Below are 24,827 nucleotides of genomic sequence, written 5' to 3'. Positions count from 1 at the left end.
CCAGTTATCTAAACAAGATATGAGAAATAAAACAAACTAAAATCTGAATGTTTATTTTACTTAAATCCTGATGTCACTTGCATAATAATTTGAAACAGTATAAACCAATATCTGCTAATTGTTTTTGAGTATTTTATTTTGCTTGTGTTTATATATTTTTTGTATTACTGATTAAGTGCTCACTGACCAGCTTTGACCATTCCAACATGGGGGACGGCTTATGGCGGCCCATAGAAACGGTCACTAATGAGGCATCTGTGTATACATAGATTATGGTAGTGTAGTTTTTCATCAAGAAACATGAATTTTAAAGGCTTGAAGAAGTTTAAACCAACAGTACAACTTCTGTATCAAATGCACGTTTTGCTTTTCATATGCTGGTTGTTTGAGCATCCGGGTCAACCTACACAGCAAGACTGGCTCCACCAATGGTGTGAGTTTGGGGCGGGAATATGTGTTTCCCAAGTTCATAAATGAAACACTTTAATAACAAACTATAAAAAAAAAAACACTTAGTTTAGGCAGAAAAAAAAATATATATATATATTTTTTTATCTTCAACCACCAGATAAGTGCTTGTGCTCTACTGTTGAATCTCATTTGTATTAACATGAGTGTTTTAAATTCTGACAATACAGACATTTAAAGAGTTATTCCTAAAATGATTAAATCACAAGTAATGACAACATTAACAGAACATGTTCATTGCAGAGAGATGTTAGCACATTTTGAACCTGGGCTGGCGGAATGAAGGTTTCGCTCCAGGATCTTAAGGATGTTTTCTACCAGACACTTCACGTCACTGTGGGTGTCTGGATGGGTGCTCAGGACTCTCAGTAGGTCTGTTCCTCCCTCCGTCTGGAGCATACTGCAGTACTGAGGGGCTACAACAGGAGAACAAGAGATCAAAATTTCACCACTAAGAAAGATGACATTTATTCAGGACATGCTCAGTAAGGTTCTCAAAGTGTATAGGCACTCCCCTATTCCAAAACCATACAACATACACGCATACATCATACAACCACATCACATGGGCTACTACCAACCCTAGCGGGCACATAAGTGCTAGTGTGTGTTAATCGGAATGACCATGCTGAATCGTCTTTTTATTTATTCATTTATTTCCTATCTGAAGCTATAGCAGCAACATTAGCTATGTTTCCATCCTAACTTGCGAATTTAACTTTTGCACATAATTGGAATGTCACATAAAACATTTGTGAATAAAGTAGTGTTTCCATCCCATCAAAATCACCACTTTATGAAAAATTGCCACAAATGATCTGTAATAAAAAATGTTGTACATCATAAATGACTTGCGTCTTAGAGCGTGCAGACGAAATGCTGTCATGTTCTTTTGCATTCGGATTTCCTTCCCTCGGCGTGAGGACGCACCTTTCCCGAGGGTGGGCGTACTGCTGGCAGGATTATGTTCTGTTTATTGTATTTGGTTCTGTCATTCTAAGTTGTCCTAATTTCCATGTCTGTTTCATTCTGTTCACCTGTTGTTAATTAATTAACTCATTAGTTACCTCGTTTAGTCGGAGTATTTATACTCCCTGTGTTTTCAGTTCTTTGTCCGATCTTGTCTGTTTAGTGGTTGTGTTTTCTATGTTTATCTCCTGATTTTCCTTGTGGATCTAAAATAAAGACTATTGGTTTGTTTCTCTTTCGCTGTGCACTCATTACAGCCACCGTTACGTGACAAAGAGCTTCTGAGTGTCTAAACTCACACGGTGTACGCCCAGCCTTAGGTACACTTATTGCAGATAATTGACTTTACTTTTAATTCGGATTCCTTAAATTGGAATTACAAAGATACCTCCAATTTCCAACATCAATTGAAATTTTAAAGGAATTCCGGTTCAGTTTTGAACGGAGCCTGGTAAGGAAAAAGACTTTGTGTAAATGTACTCTGAAATGGTCTAAATGTGTATAATGGGCCAGTAGTGAATGTCGCTATAATCAAACTAAACTACATTAAACCATTATCTTTTCTTTGTTTTCCTTTTTTTTTTAAACTTAGTTCTGTGAAAAGCAAGGGATTTCAGGGATTTGCTGTGTATCTCAATGAACTTGCCGTTTATTAGTCTCTCGGGCTTTTTTCTTACCGTTCTGAGAGCAGACAAATTGAATGGCCCAGAGAGCCCACAGCTGAACACCAGAACACTGAGAGATGTGTAGCAAAGGGTAGAAGGGCTGGAGCGTCCTGGAAGACAGAGCGAAAGAAAGACATCAAAAGTAGGGGTGTGCAAAAAAATCGATTCACATTTGAATCGCGATTCAATCTTTACCGATTCAGAATCGATTCATAGAATTCCAAAAATCGATTCATATTTTTTTTTTTTTTTTTTTATGGCGTGCACGGGCGGAGTGGCAATCGGGTGAGTCGGGACTTTTACCGGTGGTTCGGTAGTGTTTCGAGGCTGCGAGGGCCGGTCTGATAAATAGTTACATTGCAAGTTCTTGCCGCCCGCTGGTCAAACTGTGCAGCCTCTCTGCTCAACCCGTGAATAAATGCATCGATCCGCTGCATGTTTGAGTTCTTAATGGTCTGTAGATCTTTTGCCAAGCGTGTCAGAGGTTACGGGTTCTAAACCGCACTCGTATAGTTTTTTCTCTCTCTCATCAAAACCGAATATGTTCATCACGTTTGTGTGCATTTTATTTTGAGATTTCACCAGAACCACAACGGCGATATGAAGCGCGCGTCCGAGTGAAGACAGCGCGAGCCACAGAGAACACTGTATCCATGACACTGATAGCAGCGGCAACGAGCGCTCAGCTTGATTTCAAAAACAACAGATCTCTTATTTAATAGCGAACTAAATAAATGCTCTGCTAGTTAACTGGAGATACCCGCAAATTACGCCTATGAACGACTTCACTGGATCTAAAGAAATCAATCTAACCATAGATGTTACCAGTAGCGGTGGCTTTTTAAAATCTATTTAAAATTATTTCGCAAGGGTTCTATGACATTAGTATATTTTTAGGAAGTTCAATGTGCCCAGTCGAGTTCACATTTCAACAGTCAGCCTGCTGAAGTAGTCCTTAAACCACATTTAGCATAATTGTTTGTTTGATCTGACTACAGCACTTTAAAGCTAAATGTAAAAGCTTTTTATTTAAGTTTTATTTTAAACTTGAATTAAATGTATTTGAAAGCTGGCCAAAGCTTGGCACTTTGCACTTTTTAGTTGCAAAAGTTTTTATTTTTGTTTGAAGACAAAGTAATATCAAACTACATTTAATTTGTTGTGTTTTTCTTTTCTTTTAAATTGTGTCTACTGCAATCAATCACATAGGAAAAAGTAAACTACATTTATATACTGCGAATCGTTTTTTGAATCGAGAATCGTTTTTGAATCGAAAATCGATTTTGAATCGAATCTTGAGACAAAAAATCGGTATCGAATCGAATCGTGACATTTTCTGAATCGTGCACCCCTAATCAAAAGCTTTCTGTGCCTCTGCAATGTTAAATTAACAGTTCCATTACAAATTTGTATGATTGTGTTGAATTTTGAAAACTGTTCCTAGACTGTTTTCCATTTAAATACGATAAACAGTGTGGAAACAAGTGACCAGCTCATTCTTTGGATTTTCTCCTCCTTTCTTCAGGACAAAGTCTTTCTTGTTTGAAAGAAATAGAAAAGAAGATTTTAATTAATAGATGGTTGGGTGAATTTAACACAATGGCTGCACATCACGACTCACTAATAATAAAAATGGCTTGCTGATTATTTTTCAAGTGCATCTATTGTTTTGGTGAAAAACAACTTGATATTTAAAGGGATAGTTAATTTAAAAAATAGTAATACATACAGGGTTGGAATGACAAGAGAGTGAGTAAATGAAGACAGAATTTAAATTTTTGGCCAAACTATCCCATAATTGTACATGTAAATGGTGACTTCAGCCGTTGTTCTCCTGTGCACCATTTAGCGCTACACACTCCAGTCCAGTAGGTGGCGTGAGTAAATGATGGCAGAATTTACTACTACTTGCCAGTAAAGTTTCTTATAATATACAGTTGTATGCTTCTGATCAAAAAGCTTGCAATGGCTGTATATCATGGCTTTAATTAATGTGAAAGTAAGCAAAAAATTGCAGCTCTGGTTATTTTTCAAGGGCTTTAATAGTTTTGGTGAAAATCTTTGGTCACGTCATAATTCCCATATTTCCATTTGTGTAATATTATAGTTACACTATGTCTGAAATTTTATACATAATAATAATAATGATAATAATAATATGGAATGATTAGGCGTGTCCTGTCCTTTGACTGATTATTGTATAATATTACATAAATACAGAATAATCAATAAAAAAGTAAATATTAGAACACTTACCGGTAGGAAACCATTGCATGGTCAGGAGAACTCCATGATAGGATAGAGGAGTGCTAAAAGTGAGAGATTTAAGGTACAGAGTTGAGGATATAAAAAAACATACATTTGAACTAATGCGCACACACACACACGGTTTACAGGGACTCTCCATAGGCGTAATAGTTTTTATGCTGTACAAACTGTATATTCTATCCCCTAACCCTAAACCTACCCATCAAAGAAAACTTTCTACATTTTTTTTTTATTTCTACATGTTTTTTAAGCCAGTTGGTTTACGAGGACACAGGAAGTGTCATTATACACATTTCCATCCTCATAAACCATATATCCACAAGAACACACACACACACCAGTTTCTCCTGCACTGTGCAGTGCAGCTCAGCATCCAGACCCCACTCAGGCCCCCTGACTGAGGTGAGATGTGCCAGGATCCCTCCAGCAAAGTAACGGACATCCACCTCCATCTCTGGGTTGATTAAGAGTGAGAGAATGTGCTCCACCAGGTCCTCATCCATCAGCTCCGTCCGCAGCTCCTCCACCTCTGCTATATTATTCTGGAGCACAGAGGAGATTCGCTGATATCAATGTTGAGCAAGCTATTCGTCATTTGAAGTAGATACGCTTCTAGAACAGAATATAAAACCCACACGATTCCACATGGTGAAGGTTGAATAAGGACATGATCTGATTTTCCTTGCAGGATAACAAACTGCATGAAGATTTCTAAGATTTCAAGGAGTCCAACGAGTCCAAAGTTGATTTCATCACCATTAGTTCATGCATTAGGTATCATCAACTAACAACGAACAATTGCATTAGTCTAGGTTAATGTTCATTTATAAATATACTGTTCATTGTTTAAGGGATAGTTTACCCAAAAATTAAAATTCTGTCATCATTTTCTCACCCTCAAGTTGTTCCAAACCTGTATGATTTTTTTTACTTCTGCTGAACACAAGAAGATATTTTGTCTGTAACCAAACAGTTGATGGGCCCCATTGACTTCCTGACTGAAAGACACACAGGCTGAATCCGAAATCGCCCCATATATCCTCAATTAGGGCGTTATTTGAGGGGAAAGCCATTTGTAGTGTTGTCCGAATCCATAGTGGACGTTATTGAGTGCACTTATTCAATCCCACATTGCACTGCAATAACGAGTGTACTGTACAACCGATGTACGCTCAACGGCTGTCCGAATTCGTTCACTCCTCTTCATTCACTCCTTCAAGTGAACAGTATTAGTGGACTAACATAGGGAATAGTGAATGAGGGTTTAAGCAATCGATATCCATAATAAAGGCTAGATGTCTTACGGCGGAGTCTCTATCGTCATCACTGGCGGCCATCTTGTCACAGGCAAGCTTTCTGGCGGGCTCTGTGGTGCCTGATGTAAGATGAGTGATCAGCACGAACACAAATACTCTTATCTCGTTGAAATCTTGACGGAATTACAAACGGTTTGGTTTCTTACAAACGTTATTAACGTGGCTATAATTCTGGATGATTATTTATTTATACACTTATTATTCATAAGTGTGCAGTGTCATAACTGAAAATTGAGCAAGTTATGGTTATTTAAAAAGTACATGCTCTATCAAAACACAATGTTACGAGTGAGCGAGCTGCCTGTGACAAGATGGCCACCAGGTGTGGACGTCGACTTCCATTGGCCAGCAGCGCGGACGAGACATCTAGCCTTTATTATGGATATCTATGGGTTTAAGGGGCGATTTCAGGTTCAGCCGGGTTAACAAGGTAATGATGCACAGGTGGATGCAATCACACAATATTGAGTCCAGGCAAAGGTTTATGGGAAACGTAGTTTGTGAAGCAATGGTAAAGGACTAGGAAGGATTGCCCTCTGGTGGAGATTAAGGGCACTTCAGCTGGTGGATATGATGCTTTCATAGTATAGAAAAAAATACTATGGAAGTCAATGGGGTCCATCAACTGTTTGGTTACCGACATTCTTCAAAATATCTTCTTTTGTCTTCAACAGAAGGAGGAAATTCATACAGGTTTGGGACAACTTAAATTCTTTGTGTGAACTATCCCTTTAAGTCATGTTTGAATCATAATACATTAACTAGTGTTTTCAATTGAACACCTATACATTTTAAAATGTATTTGTAAATGTAAAAATTATCATTAACTTTTTACTTTTCATTGTTACCTAATGATAATGTATAGAACCTTAATTTAAAGTGTAAACCAGCCAGAAATTTCGAGAATGGATAAAAAATCCTTCACAGGAGTTTGAATCAAAATCTCCCACTAAGAGATACAGAGGAAAGCATATCGAATACCATTTACTTACACTATCAACAAGCAGCCAACGCTATAATATTAACATACTATACATTTAAACCAAATCATATTAAAGCCTCTTCACATTTATGCATTTCTGAACATTTTTAAAATTACTTCAAGAATATTAACTACAATAAAAAAGTAAAAATCATATTGTGAATAGTTTATGGTAGTTTATTTGTTACAAAATATTATTCCTAATAAAAAAAAAAAATGTATTCCTAATATTCTCTTTTGAGTTAATTTAGATTCTTGCGTGACCAAAAGTGATCATGTCAGAGTGGGTGAGTTGTTTGCTTTGTAATTAATCCATTCACTTCCAACTATTTTTACATGACATATACAATATATTTACCAAAAGGCCCAGGAGCTTCTGCTGGATGGAGAACTCGGAATAATACGACTGTGGAGGAGAGGAGAGAGTGATGAGAAGATACAGAAAATTAAAGGGATACTCCACCCAAAAATGGAAAAATTCTGTCATCATTTACTCACCCTCAAGTTGTTGCAAACCTGTATGAGTTTCTTTCTTCTGCTGAACACAAAGGAAGATATTTTGAAGAACGATTGGAACCAAACAGTTGTTTGGCACCATTGATTTCCATTGTAGAAAAAAAAATACTATGGAAGTCAATGGTGCCAAAGTTCCAATCGTTCTTCAAAATATCTTGTGTTCAGCAGAAGAAAGAAACTCATACAGGTTTGCAACAACTTGAGGGTGAGTAAATGATGACAGAATTTTCATTTTTGGGTGGAGTATCCCTTTAACAACCATTTAAAAGCCATTTTTCTCCCAAAAATTAAAATTATTTTACTCATAATTAACTCAAACTTATGTCATTCCAAAACTGTTTTAATTTCTGTATTCTGTGGAACACAAAAATAAGATATTTTGAGAAATGTCTCCGTGATTTTTTGTCGATAGAATGGAAGTCAATGGTAACAAAAATGGTTTGGTCATCAACATTATTTAAAGCATCTTCTTTTGTGTCTCACAGAAGAAAGAAAGTCATACTAGTTTGAATTGGATCAGCAAGAGGGTGAGAGAATGGTCACAGGTTTATTTTTGGGAGAAGTATTACTAAGTTCAAGAATCTATGTCATTGTTGTAAACAACTTGTTATGATATCAATCTATAATCTGACTTGTGATGCAGCCTGTAATTAAACCACACCATGTTCGTTCATTTGGCGAGAGGAGAACTGGCCCCCGACTGAGCCTGGTTTCTCCCAAGGTTTTTTCTCCATTTCTCTCAACGATGGAGTCTAGGATCCTTGCCACTGTTGCCTAGAGTTTTCCGTTTCCCCACTGGTCCCACCCCCCCAGCCTAGAGTTTTCCGTTTCCCCACTGGTCCCACCCCCCCAGCCTAGAGTTTTCCGTTTCCCCACTGGTCCCCCACCCCCCCCCCCCTAGAGTTTTCCGTTTCCCCACTGGCCCCCCCCTTCAGCCTAGAGTTTTCCGTTTCCCCACTGGTCCCACCCCCCCAACTTAGAGTTTTCCGTTTCCCCACTGGTCCCACCCCCCCAGCCTAGAGTTTTCCGTTTCCCCACTGGTCCCACCCCCCCAGCCAGGAGTTTTCCGTTTCCCCACTGGTCCCACCCCCCCCAGCCTAGAGTTTTCCGTTTCCCCACTGGTCCCACCCCCCCAGCCTGGAGTTTTCTGTTTCCCCACTGGTCCCCCCCCCAGCCTAGAGTTTTCTGTTTCCCCACTGGTCCCACCCAGCCTAGAGTTTTCCGTTTCCCCACTGGTCCCGCCCAGCCTAGAGTTTTCTGTTTCCCCACTGGTCCCACCCAGCCTAGAGTTTTCAGTTTCCCCACTGGTCCCACCCTGCCTAGAGTTTTCTGTTTCCCCACTGGTCACCCCAAGCCTAGAGTTTTCCGTTTCCCCACTGGTTCCCCCCCCCCCCAGCCTAGAGTTTTCCGTTTCCCCACTGGTCCCACCCAGCCTAGAGTTTTCTGTTTCCCCACTGGTCCCACCCTGCCTAGAGTTTTCTGTTTCCCCACTGGTCACCCCAAGCCTAGAGTTTTCCGTTTCCCCACTGGTTCCCCCCCCCCCAGCCTAGAGTTTTCCGTTTCCCCACTGGTCCCACCCAGCCTAGAGTTTTCTGTTTCCCCACTGGTCCCACCCAGCCTAGAGTTTTCTGTTGACTTCAAATGTGTCCAACTGTGCATGTTAGTTGTGCATGAGTGCGTGTCTGTGTACCTCTAGCAATTCCATGTAGAGTTCCAGTCCTTGGCACTGAATGAAATGGCGACAAGCAGTGGGTGTCTCATCTGTCAAGTTCCACAAAGCACTTAATGCAAACTTCAGAGTTGAATCCACTACACCCAGTGAGGCCTTCTGTTGAACGATGCTCAGCAACTGCTGAAGTTCCACAGAAAGGGGAATAAATCTATTGTTTTGGTCTATTCATGTAGTCATCTGTCCATTCAGGCATTTGCAATAGAAGCTTAAGAATTTAGCCATTTACATATACTGTAGTACTTTAGGGGAACAGTATGGTTAGTGTAAAAGACCCCATTAAATGTTCTGAAGAATTTGTCTTTCCTGTGCTGACGTATTTGCTATTGAAACAGAAGGGGTGGGACATATTAAAGGCCTGTCTTTTTTAATAACTAACATCCACAATAACTAACAAATAGCAGACTCGAGAGAGATGGATCAGTAGCCTGGTTAAAACCAGACCATTCTCAGTTGTAACTGAGTTATGGTCTGGCAAAGCGTCATAGACAAATCATTTCCAGAGGGGCATCACCAACGGACGTCTCAGATAGACCTAAAACCAATCAGAGCGATGAAGGAGATGACGTATGCAGAGCGGCGAGTGTTGTTCTTTGCTCGGTTTTTAACAAAAAGGAAACGTTAAAATCGCTTAAAACAGACGCAATAGCTGATTCGAATGAGTGATGTTCGACGGCAGCATCCATATTTGTAATGTAGGCTACAAAATCTGCTTCAAAATCCCAGCGCTGTCGTCATCGTGTAAAGCCCGCCCCAATGTTTCTGATTGGTGCCTCGATTTCGGCAGATTGGAAATGGGCTTGACAGAGCTCTTTGCCAGACTAACTTTCAGAGCAAATCTAAATTTGCCGGAAGTTGTCTGGGTTTTCCCAGGCTAATGGATCAGTGAAAAAACAGTGCTTTATTTGAGCAAATTCCAAACACGGGAGTAATGACAACCCAGCGATGATGAAGCAGGTATTAAACTTCAGTTCTTAGGTTTTGCAAGTGAAGATAGAGATTGTGACTTCAACAGGTGAGTAAATCCACACACACACACACCTTAAGTTGCTGTTAAGCAGACTTAATAGTAATCAAAGTTTTTGTCTTACAGATCTTGAGGAAATGCTGAAGGTAATGCTGGAGAAGACAGAACAGACGCAGGAGCAAGGAGACAGGAACTTAGGAATCGGTAATATTCGCAGGTAGGGAATACAGGTAATATTTGCAGGTAGGGAATACAGGTAATATTCGCAGGTAGGGAATACAGGTAAGTAATCAGTGCAGGTGCAGGTGATGGCTGAGTAAGTACAGATGAGAAAGAGGGATGCTGGAAAATGTAGTGTGCTAAGGTGATTGGGATGGTGGTGGGACTTTGTGACAGCCCAACACACTAGCAGACAGTTGCCATCACAGACAAAGAACATAACCGTGGCATTAACTCTGGGCCTAACTGATTCTGATGTGTTGAGACTATTGGGTTAAGTAGCTCGGAAACCACTGGACTGGACAGCGCTGTAACCATTTGACTTGGCAGCACGGAGATCACCGGACTGGCTAGCGCTGAGACCATTTGATTTGGCAGCACAGAGCATTGGGCTTGAGTGTGCAGAAACCTCTGGAATAAAAATTCCCTCAGGATCCTTATGCTCCTTCTTTGCGGGGCTCAATGTGGTGTTCAAATTGGAGGATGCAGGGGATACTGGTCTGGACTCTTGGTGAAGCTCCGTATTTGGAGCGAATTCTGGAGATTCATGGGCCGGAACGGCTTCGGGAGAAGACTCCTAGACAAGCACAAACTCTGGGGCACACTCGGGCCGGAGCGGAGCTTGGGCTGGAGAGGGCTCTGGGGCGGACTCGTGGGCTGGAGAGGGCTCTGGGGCGGACACGTGGGCTGGAGAGGGCTCTGGGGCGGACTCGTGGGCTGGAGAGGGCTCTGGGGCGGACACGTGGGCTGGAGAGGGCTCTGGGGCGGACTCGTGGGCTGGAGAGGGCTCTGGAACGGACTCGTGGGCTGGAGAGGACCAAGGACTCGTTTTTCCTAACTGGCTCGCTGTAGATGTCACGAAACAGAACACTAAAATGCAGTTGGTTCACGCCTTCTCTTCATCTGACGGTATCCGCTTTGAAATCAACGGACGGTGTCCGCAATCTTCAGCTCCGGTGTGGGAACATTTTGGCTTTAAGCCGAATGAGAGAGGAGAGCTAATTAACGTGAACGAGCCGGTATGTCGACTGTGTTTTAAAACAGTAGCAACAAAAAGAGGCAACACAACAAACTTAAAATCGCACCTAAAACATAACCATCCCACCCAGTTTTTCAACCTGGGAACAACAACTGCAGCTGGAGAGGGGCCTTCTTCCAGACAGTTATCTGTTGCAGATGCCTTTTCCCGACAGTGCAAATATAAACGTGACAGCGCGAAATGGTGCACACGGATAGCGTAACTCGCTATATAGCCAAAGAAATGCAGCCATTATACACGGTCGAAAAACCAGCATTTGTGTGAGACACTTTAAAAGTTTAAATTGACATATTACTTTGTTTTGATCTAGTTCTTGATACCTTGCACTTTTTTGTTACCGAAAGTGTATTTATTTAGGCTACTTGTTTTATTTATTTGGGATATATTTTGTTCACATTTCACAATGTCTAAATATTGAATAGAATAAGAATAAAATGTTCTTTGTAACAGTGTACTTGCATTATTATGCTATTATATTTTCATTATGTAATCAGTGGCATAAAATGGTCTGAAAATTACAATAATATCGTTTATCCCAATTAATTTTGGTGCAATATATCGCACAACAAAATGTAGTTATCGTGACAGCTCTAAACACAGCAGTCATTTTAATGTTCCCAAATCCGAACCGCTGAAGACGCAGTGGCTGAGTTTTGTTTTCGAAGGGAATATTCCCCATGAGCAACGTCAATGCTTTCATGTTTGCCGTTTGCGCGAATCATTTCTCACCAGACTGCTTTATAAAGGAGGAGGGTCAGTATAAAGCTGGTTTTGCTAAGAAGCTGCTCCTGAATAAAGGATCGGTACCAACTATTCGTGTTCCTGCTGAACCTCCAGAAGAACTGAAGTGAGTGTAACGTTTTATTAACCTTTATATTAATATTTATATTAATCTTTGCAAATTGCTAGCTGCTAGCTTCACGATGAATGCGGCTAAGGTTTACACTTAGGGTACATTACGGCATGTTTTCTATGTACGACGTTCTCAATATAATTCATAATCCCCCGTTTATAATGAACAACGTGTTATGGTTATATTGTGTTATTGTGTTACAAACGGTGTACGCACAGAACAGAGGGGCGGAGTGAGCAAAGCTCATTATCATTTAAAGTCATATGCACTGAAACAGCGTGCTGAAAACAGAGCTGTTTTTGACCAGGTAAAATAAGTGTTTTCGTACAATACTAATGATAATTTTTTTAATTAAAGTATATTACAAACTTTTAATTTAGACCCTAATGAATCATATTAGCTTGTACAAAAATGGCATTATATGACCCCTTTAAAACAGCAACAGCAAATAAAGGCACCTGTGAAGGAAAACATTTACCTTCATTATAAATGCCTCTGCACCCAGTTCTGAGATCTCCTCTGTACTCAACTGCAATGAAGTGTGAAAGAGTTAAATTCTCCAGCCTCAAAACCTTTTACACATTAATAATGTCCCAGAGATTAAAATTATTTGATAATGATTTTTGTTCATATAAGCAGATCTCAAAATCTATGGCAATATGTTTTTCAGCGGCGATGGTTCCAAAAGTATTTTTCCCAGTTATTTTTCCCATAGGGATTTTAAAAGTCGCATGACCATATTGTATAACTAATAGACCATTAATTAATGTTTTCCCTCAATAAAGTCTGAATGACTGCTTATTGATAGTATAATAAACAGTCAATAATATGCATGCTAATAAGCAACTTGTTAATAGTGAATGTGTACCTCAATATAAACTATATAAAATAATGCAACAGAATCTGACAGATAGCATCAACAAGCATACCATACCTTGGAGCTCATAACAGGTCTGTCTTTAAGGGTTTACAAGTCATTGTTACAAATCAATTTTACCATGGAGAAAATGAATGGAGTTTTTACTTCCAGAACCTGACTAAGCACTCTATACGCCACTCACTACTTTTTACTGCCTTCATTTTTTTCTTTTACTTTTGAATCTACTATTATTAAAAAACACCGCAAAATTATTATATATGTTCTTTAAAGTCTTCAAAATAACGTTCATAAAGTTTAAAATGACTTCCCCTCCCCCTTGCAACGACATCTCTTCTCTGATGATGCGTTTACTGGTGCAAGTGCGGGACAACCAGTCACTTACATGAGATCCGCCAATAGCAGACCACAACCATCCAACCAACTCCCCATGGACAAAATCAAGTACCGTCCTAGATTTTTTTCTTGCTTGACAAATCGTTTCAGTCAGATATACGTCACAACAGAGAAAAAATAGCTAGCGCAACTTCCATTTCATGCTGACTTTAATAATACTAAACATCTCTGAACTTAACAGCTCAGCACAGCATCATATCTTCTCCTGGTGGTATTGAACAGAATGCTGGTGGTGATGTAATTACCTTAGACACCAGTATGGAGACTACAGCCACCGCCATTCTTTGCACCGTCTGATCTCCGTGATTCCCCAGCAACATCATTATCAGCTTAGCAGCTTCGTATCTATCCGGGAACAGGGGTCAAGACTAAGTTAAGCCACATCGACAACAAGCTGAAGTGCGCTGAGGAAATGTGTATGGACTGACCTGTCAAATGGGACAACCTGTAAGATATGGTCACTGCAAAGGGTAAGCAGGCAATTCTTCTGCAACTAAAAGCAGACAAAAATTAGACATTGATAGTCAATAAAGGGTGAATCTTACAAAAATTGCCAAGAATAATCTTAGGTCATATTTAATGGCAGAATATAAATAAAGAAATAAAAAAATTATATTTTACTGATTCCAAAAATATATTACATATACATGATTTAAAATGTATTTATACGTCATCATGGTAGTAAATGTTGTACTTGCTTAAAGGTGCAGTGTGTAGATTTTAGCGACATCTAGCGGTTCGGATGCAAATTGCAACCAACGGCTCAGCCCACCGCTCACCCCTCCCTTTTAAAGAAGCTACGGTGGCCAAAACAGGACAAACATGTCGCCGTCTGAGACACAAGAGAGTAGCCAGTCAAGCAACGAGGTTTTCTTTTCTTTGCCAACGAAGATTGACGCTCTGTCGGCTCTTGTGCAAAATAATACGTGTGGTCCTCCATTTGTTCAAAATTTACTACTAACGTTACTTCTACTACTACTACTACTACTTCGTGCTAATTCAACATAGTGACGGTGCAAGTTGCCTCTAAAAACACCAAAGAAGAAGAAAAACAAAAAAGAAGAAAAACAACAGTGACGAAACGCGTTCTGTAGAGAAGTTTGTCCGTTTAGGGCTACTGTAGAAACATGGCGGCACAAAATAGCAACTTTTTTTTTTTTATATACTTTTGCCTATGCCAGTTTAAAACACAGAGGAGAAGCAACTATAAAAGTAATCCATTATGTAGGTTATAAAAACTGTGGCGCTGTTAAAACCACGCTCTGTTTGACTAGGCTGAAACTGTCTGCAACATTGGCTCAATCAATGGCTTGGGCAGGACTGCAGACGGGAAGGGGGCTTTTGGGGAAAACCAGTTCGAAAAACTGGAAGACCAGCTCGAACCAACTAAGACCAGCTTAAGCCAGCTAAGACAAGCAAATCAGAACCGGTGATTCATGGCACTTTTTCTCAGCAGGGCCAAAAGGGCCTGTGGGCAACATTGACCCCCAATGCATGGATGGATACAATACTATCTGGGTGGGTATCATACAAACCGTTGGATGATGGATAAGATGAATATCGAATGCAGCCTGAGTGTGTTTATACCTGCTCGTGGTTTGGGAAGTTCTTCATGGCTGTGAGAAGCTGTTGAACTACAGTTCCCGCCAGGTGTAAGGACATTCCCAGCACCAGCTCCTGTACGGTCAGGTTAAACACGCATGCAGTGGCCACAAGCTGAACATGGAGAGAATCGGTGTGGTGTTGCATTCCAGCCAATACCAGCTGCAACAGGAAGAGCCACATGTACATCGGCTGTAAATGCCATTTAGCACACTAGAAAAATTAGTTTTTAAACATGAGTCAAGATCCTTTACAGTAAAGGGAGGTTTTAAGGGATTGTTTCTTTTATTAAGCTATGATATCATTATATAATTTCTGCCATCTTAAAAAACTGCCCTTACACTCGTTTAAAAATTAAAATAAAAAAATTAAATGTATGCATAACAATGACTTTTCTATGACACACCTCTTCTATGATGACGTAAATGATCTATATTCTATAGCATTCTATGATTATACAGAAAATTAATTTCTGAAGAAAAAAACAATTCAGAAGCATAAAGTAAAAAATCTCACGGAGATACAACTCTCCTGACATCATCGTAAAACTAATCCATATGAATTGAGTGGTTTAGTCAAAATCTTCTGAAGAGACAATCTTCTAAAAAATTCAATCCGTACATCATATAAAGCGATTGAATCTCTTCAGAAAATTTGGAGTAAATTGCTCGATTCATATGGATTAGTTTACGATCTCTTTATGAATTTTTCGGAACGTCAAAATGGTATTTGCTTGGACTGTCAATGGAGGAACAAAAATATCTCCATTTGTTTTTCAAAGATGAACAAAAGACCTACAGGTTTGGAACGACACGAGGGTGAGTAAATGATGACAGAATTTACATTTTTTGGGTGCATTATCCCTTTAAAATCTCAATTTGAACTTTTTATAACAAGGCAAGGTTGGTTCAGGCTGTAAAATGTGATATGGTGCGATTCCTCAAAACTTAAAAAGGATATTTATGAAACTTATTTACTGATCCTGGTAAGAAACCAGCTTAACATATTTTGTTCACAAATACAGATGATGAGACAACAGAAGAACTGCTAAAGAAGAATTGTTTGTACCTTTAATATGTTTGGCTGAGGTCCTTCCATGTTGTTGGTGTGACTGTAAAGATGTGTAAGAACCTCCCGCATGAAACTCTCTCGGTCGCTGTATCTCCTCAAGGCTTCACACAGTTGGGTCAAATTGGACTCTCCAGCCACCTGGATGTGTTCACACATATCTTATCTTCTAAGAATTTGCAGGTCCTGCCAAAATCTGCTATTAATTCTGATTTTTACATTATGTATTATTTGTCACATGCTCAATGAGATGGCAGTCAAATGTAATTTTCTGCAAGCTATCATGTTGTTTCTAGTCTCTCATAGACAAACCTTTGAATAGCAGCATAAAGTCTGGCCCACTTTGCTGCTTATTCTGGTCAGGAACTGTCAGGAATTATTGATGTGCCGTTCAGACTCCGGCTAAAACTAACAGTAACGCTAGAGGATCATGTGAGCTTCACTGTCTGCTCTCCTATCAACAGCTGCCGCATCATGCCACTGACTGCATATTAGATTAAAGGGGTCTTGAATTGCATTTTTGTTTTATTTTATGTTTCCAGATGTGCTGAATTCAAACGTGATGGACGATTTCAAGTTAACTAAGGATGAGGAAGTACCGATGTGCATTTTTAGCGATCGAAATAAGCCTGTTGAAAGTATGACGTGAAACAGTGTGTATTGTCAAAAATAAAATGTAATGGAACACCAGCGTTTTCATATTTTTATAACGTCCACTGTGCGCTTGAATTAATGATCTCATGCCAGGCTTTTGTCTTGTCCGCAAGAGTGACTGTTTATTGCGGCAGGCTTGGCTGTTTCCTCCCATCTTTCAAAAGAATAGCTTTTTTTTGTCCTTGGTCCGTGTTGGTTTAGATTTCTTGTTTTCGGTACAGTAAAGTATTTTACTACATTTTGTGTTGTGTACTTTGGTTTTGTTATTTATTTGTGGATTAAAGTTTATGTTGAACGTTTTTGTGGCAAGCAGGGCGAGGCTGAGAGCCTTGGGAACGGAGCGGGATTTCAATAAAAGCTGTTTTGGACTAACAAGCAAGTTTTTTTCAATTATAAAATTACCTCTTATATGTCAAACGATCAAGGGAAATTCAATTTCTCAATTCCCCTTTAAGATTTTTTTAGTCAGTCAATGCTACGTTTACATGCAACCAAACAATCCGTTAGTAATCGGATTGACGGCTCAATCGGACTGAAAAAACTTCATATAAACACCTTAATCGATCCGATCGAGCTCGATCCGAATGAAGCTTGTGACATAAACGCGCACATCAATCCGATCACTTTATTTAGTGTTCATGTAAACACAACGTTCGGATTCATTAATCGGAATGAATTCAGTCCGATTGAAACAAAAGGTGTGCATGTAAACATAGTCAGTGTGAACAAAGACACCTTAGCTTCTTAGACACCTTAGACACCTTACCTTCAGGTGTCCATCTCCACACAGCAGCTCAGAGCCACCTGCACCCGTGGCCAGCAGCCCAATGAACCTCATCCCAGGCCGCACCTCCACAAAGGCTTGGACGGTAGCATCGCTTACACCTCTCCAGCCCGACACATCCAGGGACACAAGATGCAGAAGGATCCCTGGGCGCTCGAGCAGTTGCTGCACTAAGTTGTCTCCATCCATTACCAGCTTGTCATTAGAGATGTCCAGGTGCCTCAGCAACTGCAGCTTGGAGAGCACTAAGATGAGGCTGGAGGTCGGCATCTCTAACTTCTGAAGCCCATGCGTAGTTAGAGACCTTAGCCGAGACTCACAGTTCAACAGAGGTCTTAGATCTGTGATGTTAGTACCAGAGATATCCAAGCTCTCCAGCATGGGCATTGTGCAGATATCCTCCAGACCTCTGTCCTCCAGGTCCGTCCAGGCCAGAGAGAGCTTCTTTAAGCCCCGCAGCGTGCTGAAGGAGGCCTGCAGGGACTCCTCACCTGCTTCCCCATACAGATGCAGGCCATTCATCAGCAGTGTCTGAAGGCCCTGTCTGCACGCTTTGCTGGAGGAAATGCTGTGGAGAATATCTGAGATTGTGAGGTCACTGTGTATATGTGAAGCATTCAGTTCTTGAAGCTTGTGAGGGCAGAGAGCCCGTCTGAAGGCCTCGGCCGAGAGGTGCGAGGACTGGATGTGCGCTCGCCGCAGACGCAGGTGCTCCAGGTTCTGGAAAATGCCGACGGTTCTGTCGTTGAGGACCCCTGAGTGGAGCAGGAGAACAGATCACAACATCATGACACAGATCTACATACACAGATCTTTGTTCACTTGATAAACTGTGAATTAATTAAGTGAATAATTTATATGTATATATTCATTTTATAACTGATTTGTATAACTTTTTATAATCTTTATTTGTTTAAATTTTATAACTGAAATATTTGGACATTTAACACTTAATTTAACACATCTGTCCAAACTTTGTTTCATTATCTTCCTGTTATCTCTGTAAAGCTGCTTTGAGACAATCTGTATGTAAAAAGCGCAATAGAAATAAAGGTGACTTGACACACAGTATACACTACCAGTCAAAAGTTTTGGATCGGTAAGATTTTTTAATGTATTCAAAAGAAGTCTCTCATGTGCTCACCGAGGCTGCATTTATTTAATAAAAAATAAAAAATAAAACAGTAATATTGTGAAATATTATAACAAATTTAAACAGCTGTTTTCTATGTGAATATATAGTAAAGTTTAATTTATTCATATGATCAAAGCTGAATTTTCAGCATCATTCTCCAGTCTTCAGTGTCACATGATCCTTCAGAAATCACTCTAATATGATGATTTGATGCTCAGGAAACATTTCTCATTATTATACAGTACATTTGAATATTGTTCCTTTGTGTACAAAATGTTCCTTTTGTGTTTAAAAAAGAAGAAGCAAGTGGTCACTTTATTAAAACACATTTTTCCCTATAATATATATATATATATATATATATATATCACACATATCATCAAATAAAATATAATAAAATATTGAGATTTTTGGAAAAATATTGAATTGCTAGCTACCCTCATGAGCCATCGTGTGCAGCAGCTGATCAGCCAACTCTTGAGGAAATAAAGGACAGTGGCGGAGCTGCAGCGATCCATTGTCTTGTTCAACACAAAGCACTTCCACGTTGTGACACAGCCAGGCCAAACTAATGTCAGTCAGGGACGAGGGACTCTCTTCATCCTGAAACAAAAATACCACCGTATAATTCTTGTTAGAGTTATGAATTCTTGTTAGAATTATCTAATGAAGTAGATGGTTACATATGAGTTTAATGAATCATATAAAACCATCAGTAAAATATTTTATTATGCAATGCAAATTTAGAAACATTTGTCATGTCTACTTTTGAGGAAATTGTATTCAAACCATTACCATGTTAAACAAGTATTTAAATGTGTTTATAAACTGACAGGACAAGATGAACACAATCTAATCAAATTTGGTGTCTGTTAAAAAATTATCTGTGAAACTGAATTATGATGAATACAAGTGTTTTTGTGTCTATTTGTAAATGTTTTTAGATTTTTTGAGTAAAAAATACTGCTTTTTTCTTTTGAAGTGAGAAGTTAGACCATTGTGGTAAGATCCAGGGTGGCATGTTGTTAATATTGTAAGTATTTTTTAAATTTAATACTGTAATTCATGGGGTTATTACTCTACTTTGCTATTCATTAAAACCTATCTAATTGAGTGAAATCATTCAATTTGAATTCACAATGTTGTTAAGACATGGCTTTGATTGATTTATGGGCCGTTACAAATATTTATATAAATACCTGTAAATAAGTCATATAATAAACTTACCTTTCCGATTAATCTATTTTACTGGGATTCTGCGTTGTCTGTTATTGTTTATTCAATTAAATTGTCAGTTTCAACTGAATTTTACAATATCCACAACAAAATGTTTATAGATAATTTGATGTGTTCTTTGATGCAGTCAAATGATAAAATGACATGCATGATATCAAATACATGGTATGTGTATGTCAACTAACTATTTGCAGATATGATGATTAGGGTATTTGGCACTTTTAAGTTGTTTTTTTAACTGTGTACAGTTTACAAAAAATATAAAACGCTGTAAAAAAAAAACTTAAAAGATTACACGTAAAAAATGCACGAAATATTCACTCTTTTTTATTTGAGAATTATAATAACTTACCCAGATAACACTTAAGGCTCATACTACAATTTTGTTGTTGTTGTTGTTTTTGTAGTTGAGATAGAAAGAGATAGTTTAGTTAGTGAGCAGTAAATAGAGTAACTCACCATTATAGTGTGCTGCTGCAACAGGTGCCAATGTTCAGTTAGCTTCTCTAGTCTAATGCATATGGGCCTAGATTTCTCTCTGTACAGGACTAATCTTATTACTGCAGCTAACGTCGAGCTCTTAAAGAGAAACTACTCTTGGAAGAGGAACACAGTATCTACTGTTGGTCCAGTTTGCGTACAGGTGCGTTTTCCATACAGCGCAACGGTCGCTTTCAGTTTGTTTGTCATTAAAAACTAACGAGCAACGTGAAATAATCTTGCACGCCGTGGTGGGCGTGTCTTCAGTGACGTCGGATTATTGTGGTGGGCGTGTCTTCAGTGACAGACGACCTTAGCACAGACTTTTGATTGGTTGCTTGTTAAACGTCGTCAAAACAGCACTTCGTAAGGACAGCAGGCAAAATGAATGGACAACCGTAATGTGGTTGCTTAAAACTTTTAAAAATATATTTATTTTTGCTTGTAGGCTACGTTACAAAATTTTACCATATCATAATTCCTACAAAATACTATGGTTACTTACAACAGTGTTAGAAAACTACAGAACAAAAGGCACATTTTAAAAAGGGATTAATCGCCCTGGTGGAATAATAAAAATATGCAAAATTTACTTGCAGTCAGACTAGTTATCAGTATAATTCAAGTGTGTTAATGGTTAGTTAACTTGAAGTGTGCATTTTGAAACAACTAATTTTGTACTAGTTGTAATTAAATTGTAGTAGCCTAAAGCATAACTAATTACATGCTTGATTAGTGATATAAAAGTGTACTTTATTTGTGTTACAAAACATTACAAATGTATTACGAGTGTTTTCGAAACATACAAGCAATATACCATAAGTGTAGTATATTTGAGTAAAAAGTATGCTCAATAATACCTTTGGCTTATTCGAAATACTACAAATGGCACACTTTGTCTTCAATAACAAATCCACATTAATAAACAAATATTACTTAGCTATACTTTGTACAATATACTATTATACTATAACGTATTTTGAAAGTATACTTTCAATGCATTGTTAAAATGATCATTTTCAGCACACAGTTAAAAATATAGCATACCTAAAAATATATTTTAAAGTAAAGTGCAAATGAATGCACTTTTAAAAAATAAACTGAATTTTCACTTTAAGTATATTTTTCTAAAATATACTAACGTACAATTATTTTAAAGTGTGTTAAAAGTTGTATTGTGAAAATAGGTAAAAGCATGATGCTAATAATTGTAATATATTTAAAGATAGAAAAAAAGTACTATTGAAAAAGGGAATATATTTCAAATACAATAAAGTATACTTTTTTCACTAGGGTCTCCAATGTCATAAAAAATTATATTAAAAGAATAATATTTTAAAACCTCTTGGATTTCCTACATTCATTCATTATGAATTTATGGAAGAAACAACAACACACACACACACATTTCATTGTAGTATAAACTCTCAAGTATCTATCCGTGTCAGGGAATGTAGATATAAATGCATAATTTAAGCTGTTGTTTGTTTTCAGGTCATCACATTCTGTCCCAGTGTTTCTGTATAGACTTGGAATGTTTATAAAATTCTGGAGCTTTGTTTGCATCTTCTTCTGTTATGCACTTGTGTCAGATTGAGTTGTGTATAGTGTATTTTTAATTATCAGAACAATTTCCTTTGCTGGCTCTGCATCAATCCTAAAACTATGATTTGAGGAATGAAATAAATGGTAAAAAGTATTCTTAAACATACAATTGGTCCCCTCACTTTTGGGTAAGTGTATTCAATAATGGACCATTTATTCCACTTACATCACAAACCACAAAAAGATACTAATCATACAGTGATTCCAAAAGTGTTTTAAAAACAGCAATGCTGCCAAAATAAAGTGTATCTAAGGCATAAGACGCCCAGTATTGTATTTAGGTTTAGGATCCTTGAGCAATATCAGTAGAGAGCAAGTCACATGCTTTCCTAACAAAGGACCTCTACTTACGTCAGAATGAACCACAAACAAAGCCCCCGTACAGTTATTTTACCCTAAATAATTTGTATTGGAATAACTTGTTCTCATTTAAAGACTATGACCTGTGCTAGAGACATTACTTTATCAAACACACTACAAACGCACATCCCATCTCAGAATGCAGCTTGCTCTTGGAGCAGATGTAAAAAAAAAAAATCATATCTCAGTTCTGTGTATTTGCTGAAAAGTTTAAATTGCTGGCTGTGATGAGGTTCAGGGTTGGAAGGAAGAAGACAGGTCGGCATGACGGGGACTGGTACGTTTTTATTAGGATAACTTCAAAATAACAACAAACAAAAGCGCATTCACCGTAGACTCGCTACAGCACAGACAGTAGTTCACAAAACGGGCTCTGTCCCTCTGTCCAGCAGGTTATCTCATGATACTCTTTCCCCAGCGATATTGTACGAGTCCTCAGTCCTTCTCTCTCTTCCGTTCTCTTTCCAGAGCGGCTTATATCCGGTCTCTCCACACCAATTACTGCAACAAGACACAGGTGTTCGTCATCTGCACTTGACCTACTGCTCGTCTCCTTTCTCTCTCTCCCGTTACAGACTTTGCTGAACCACGCCCCCCTTGCCACATACCCCCACCGCCCGACTCAGGCCGGGGAGCCATCCGGCCTGCAGACACCGCTCGTCTCTCTCTTCGAGAGCTTACGACTGATGTACAGCACCAGCCAGTCCTCACCCTCTATCTTCTGGGACAGGACCGCTCCAAGCCCCCTGTCCGATGCGTCCGTCTGTAACAAAAAGGGGAGAGAAAAGACAGGGGAATGTAAGAGCGGTCCGCCACACAGAGCAGCCTTTATCTGGGTGAAAGCCTGCTGGCACTGCTCCGTCCACTGGACCGGGTCTGGTGCTTCCTTTTTAGTGAGGTCGGTCAGCGGGCTGGTGAGGTCCGAATAATTAGGTAAACCTTCAAGTCACCTTCGTTTATATAGATTGTTTCAAAGCAGCTTTACAGTGATGATATTAAATTAAAGTAACAGAGATTGTTTTGGCTTTACAGCAGCTCTAGAATAGAGTTATTATAGCTAAAGTTAGTTTTGATTGATTCACTTCCGTCACAATGATCATTAGTTATTAACTTAGGGGCCGCTAACACGACACCGTTCTAACAGAAAACTCTTAATGCGATCCAGCCGCTCATTTGCACAAAACAGTGCCTGGTGGCTCAAGAACGTAGGCCATGAAATAGGTTCCAAGGTACAAGTCTTGAAAAATCTATAATACAGAATTTTTTATCGCTTCTGCGTAGCCACGTGAACCGGAATTATCCTGACAACGATTTATCTGTACAGAGGTAAAGGGAAGGAGGCCTTCACAGGGAGAGACTAGTTCACATTTCAGGACTGTGTTGTCGTTGCGTCCAGGCGCAGGTGGATCTGGATACGGCGGACTGCGGTAAACCTCGGGATAAACAGGCCCAACCGGACACTTCTTCGGGTTGGCCGTTAGTCCAGCCCCTCTCAGCGAACTCAGGACAGCCCGCAAGTGCTGCATATGATGCTGCCAGTCATTGCTATAGATGATAATGTCATCCAGATAGGCCGCAGCATATGCAGCATGCGGACGGAGAATTTTGTCCATGAGACGCTGAAAAGTGTCCGGAGCCCCGAACAACCCGAAAGGAAGAGTGACAATTTGGTGTAATCCAAACGCCGTTGTGAAAGCTGTCTTTTCTTTGGATATAGGAGATCTGCCAATACCCTTTCGTTAAATCCAGCGTCAAATAAAATCGAGTATTACCCAGGTGATCAAGCAATTCGTCAACCGGCGGCATTGGAAATGCATCGGATTTCAATACAGTGTTCACCTTGCAATAATCCACGCAGAACCGAACCGTCCGTTTTAAGCCCCGTTCACACTACAAGCGACTTTGTCGCTGCATGTCGCCAGTGGCTGGCGATGAGGTCGCTAGTGGGAGTTCCCACTACTGGTTGCCTTTATGAATGACATCCAATGATGTGGAGAAGGATCATACGCGCTCCGCTCCTATTGGTTGTCGCTCTCGAAAGTCGCTCCTCATTTGCATAAAGTTAAACAGATCTCAACTTTGTCGCGTCGCCAGGAAATCGCCAGCTCCCCATTTAAATGAATGGTATCGCGTCGCTTGGTCGCGTGTAGTGTGAACGGGGCTTAAGGCACCAAAACTATCGGGCTCGCCCAATCACTGCTGGATTCCTCTATTACTCCCATGTCTAGCATCGCCTCTAATTCGCTCTGAATTACCTTTTTTTTGTGTTCAGGCAAGCGATGTGGCCGGCTGCGCACTACCACGCCCGGCTCAGTCTCAATGTGGTGCTGGATAAGGTCTGTTCGACCAGGCAGGGATGAGAACACATCAGCAAATTCTGCTTGTAAATTGGCCACATCAGTGAGCTGGGAGGGTGTGAGGTGATCTCCTCCTGGGGCCAGCGCGAGAGATTGCCTTTTTATGTTCGCTTCTGGCCCGAGATCCTCCTCTCCGCTCACCACCGTCGCCAGCATCACTGACTCCCTCCACTGTTTAAGGAGGTTGAGATGGTAAATCTGATGTTACTCGTTCCTGTCTGTTCGTATTACCTCAAAATTAAGATCCCAGTCTCGCCGTGTGACCTCAAAGGGTCCATGCCA

At 39.6% G+C, this 24,827-nt stretch overlaps 1 protein-coding gene across 1 annotated transcript; it reads right to left on the bottom strand.

Annotated features, from left to right (window-relative positions):
- Positions 1-602: 602 nt before the first annotated feature.
- zyg11l (zyg-11 family member, cell cycle regulator, like) lies at positions 603-23,801 on the bottom strand. The gene is made up of 16 exons (XM_056267447.1): positions 23,555-23,801; positions 22,900-22,951; positions 22,596-22,689; positions 18,945-19,110; positions 17,355-18,127; positions 15,935-16,075; positions 14,852-15,028; positions 13,693-13,757; positions 13,510-13,609; positions 12,470-12,520; positions 8,875-9,036; positions 7,027-7,074; positions 4,709-4,912; positions 4,359-4,411; positions 2,115-2,212; positions 603-884 (listed from the first exon to the last, which is right to left on the bottom strand). The coding sequence occupies exons 1-16, from the start codon at positions 23,799-23,801 to the stop codon at positions 703-705; spliced, it is 2,613 nt and encodes an 870-aa protein (XP_056123422.1). The 3' UTR covers positions 603-702.
- Positions 23,802-24,827: the final 1,026 nt, after the last annotated feature.

This window comes from Rhinichthys klamathensis, unplaced genomic scaffold (assembly GCF_029890125.1).
Source record: "Rhinichthys klamathensis goyatoka isolate OS25496 unplaced genomic scaffold, OSU_Roscu_1.1 h1tg000011l_1, whole genome shotgun sequence".
In the NCBI taxonomy this organism is placed as follows: Eukaryota; Metazoa; Chordata; class Actinopteri; order Cypriniformes; family Leuciscidae; genus Rhinichthys; species Rhinichthys klamathensis.
This window is presented reverse-complemented; position numbering and strand designations above follow the sequence as displayed.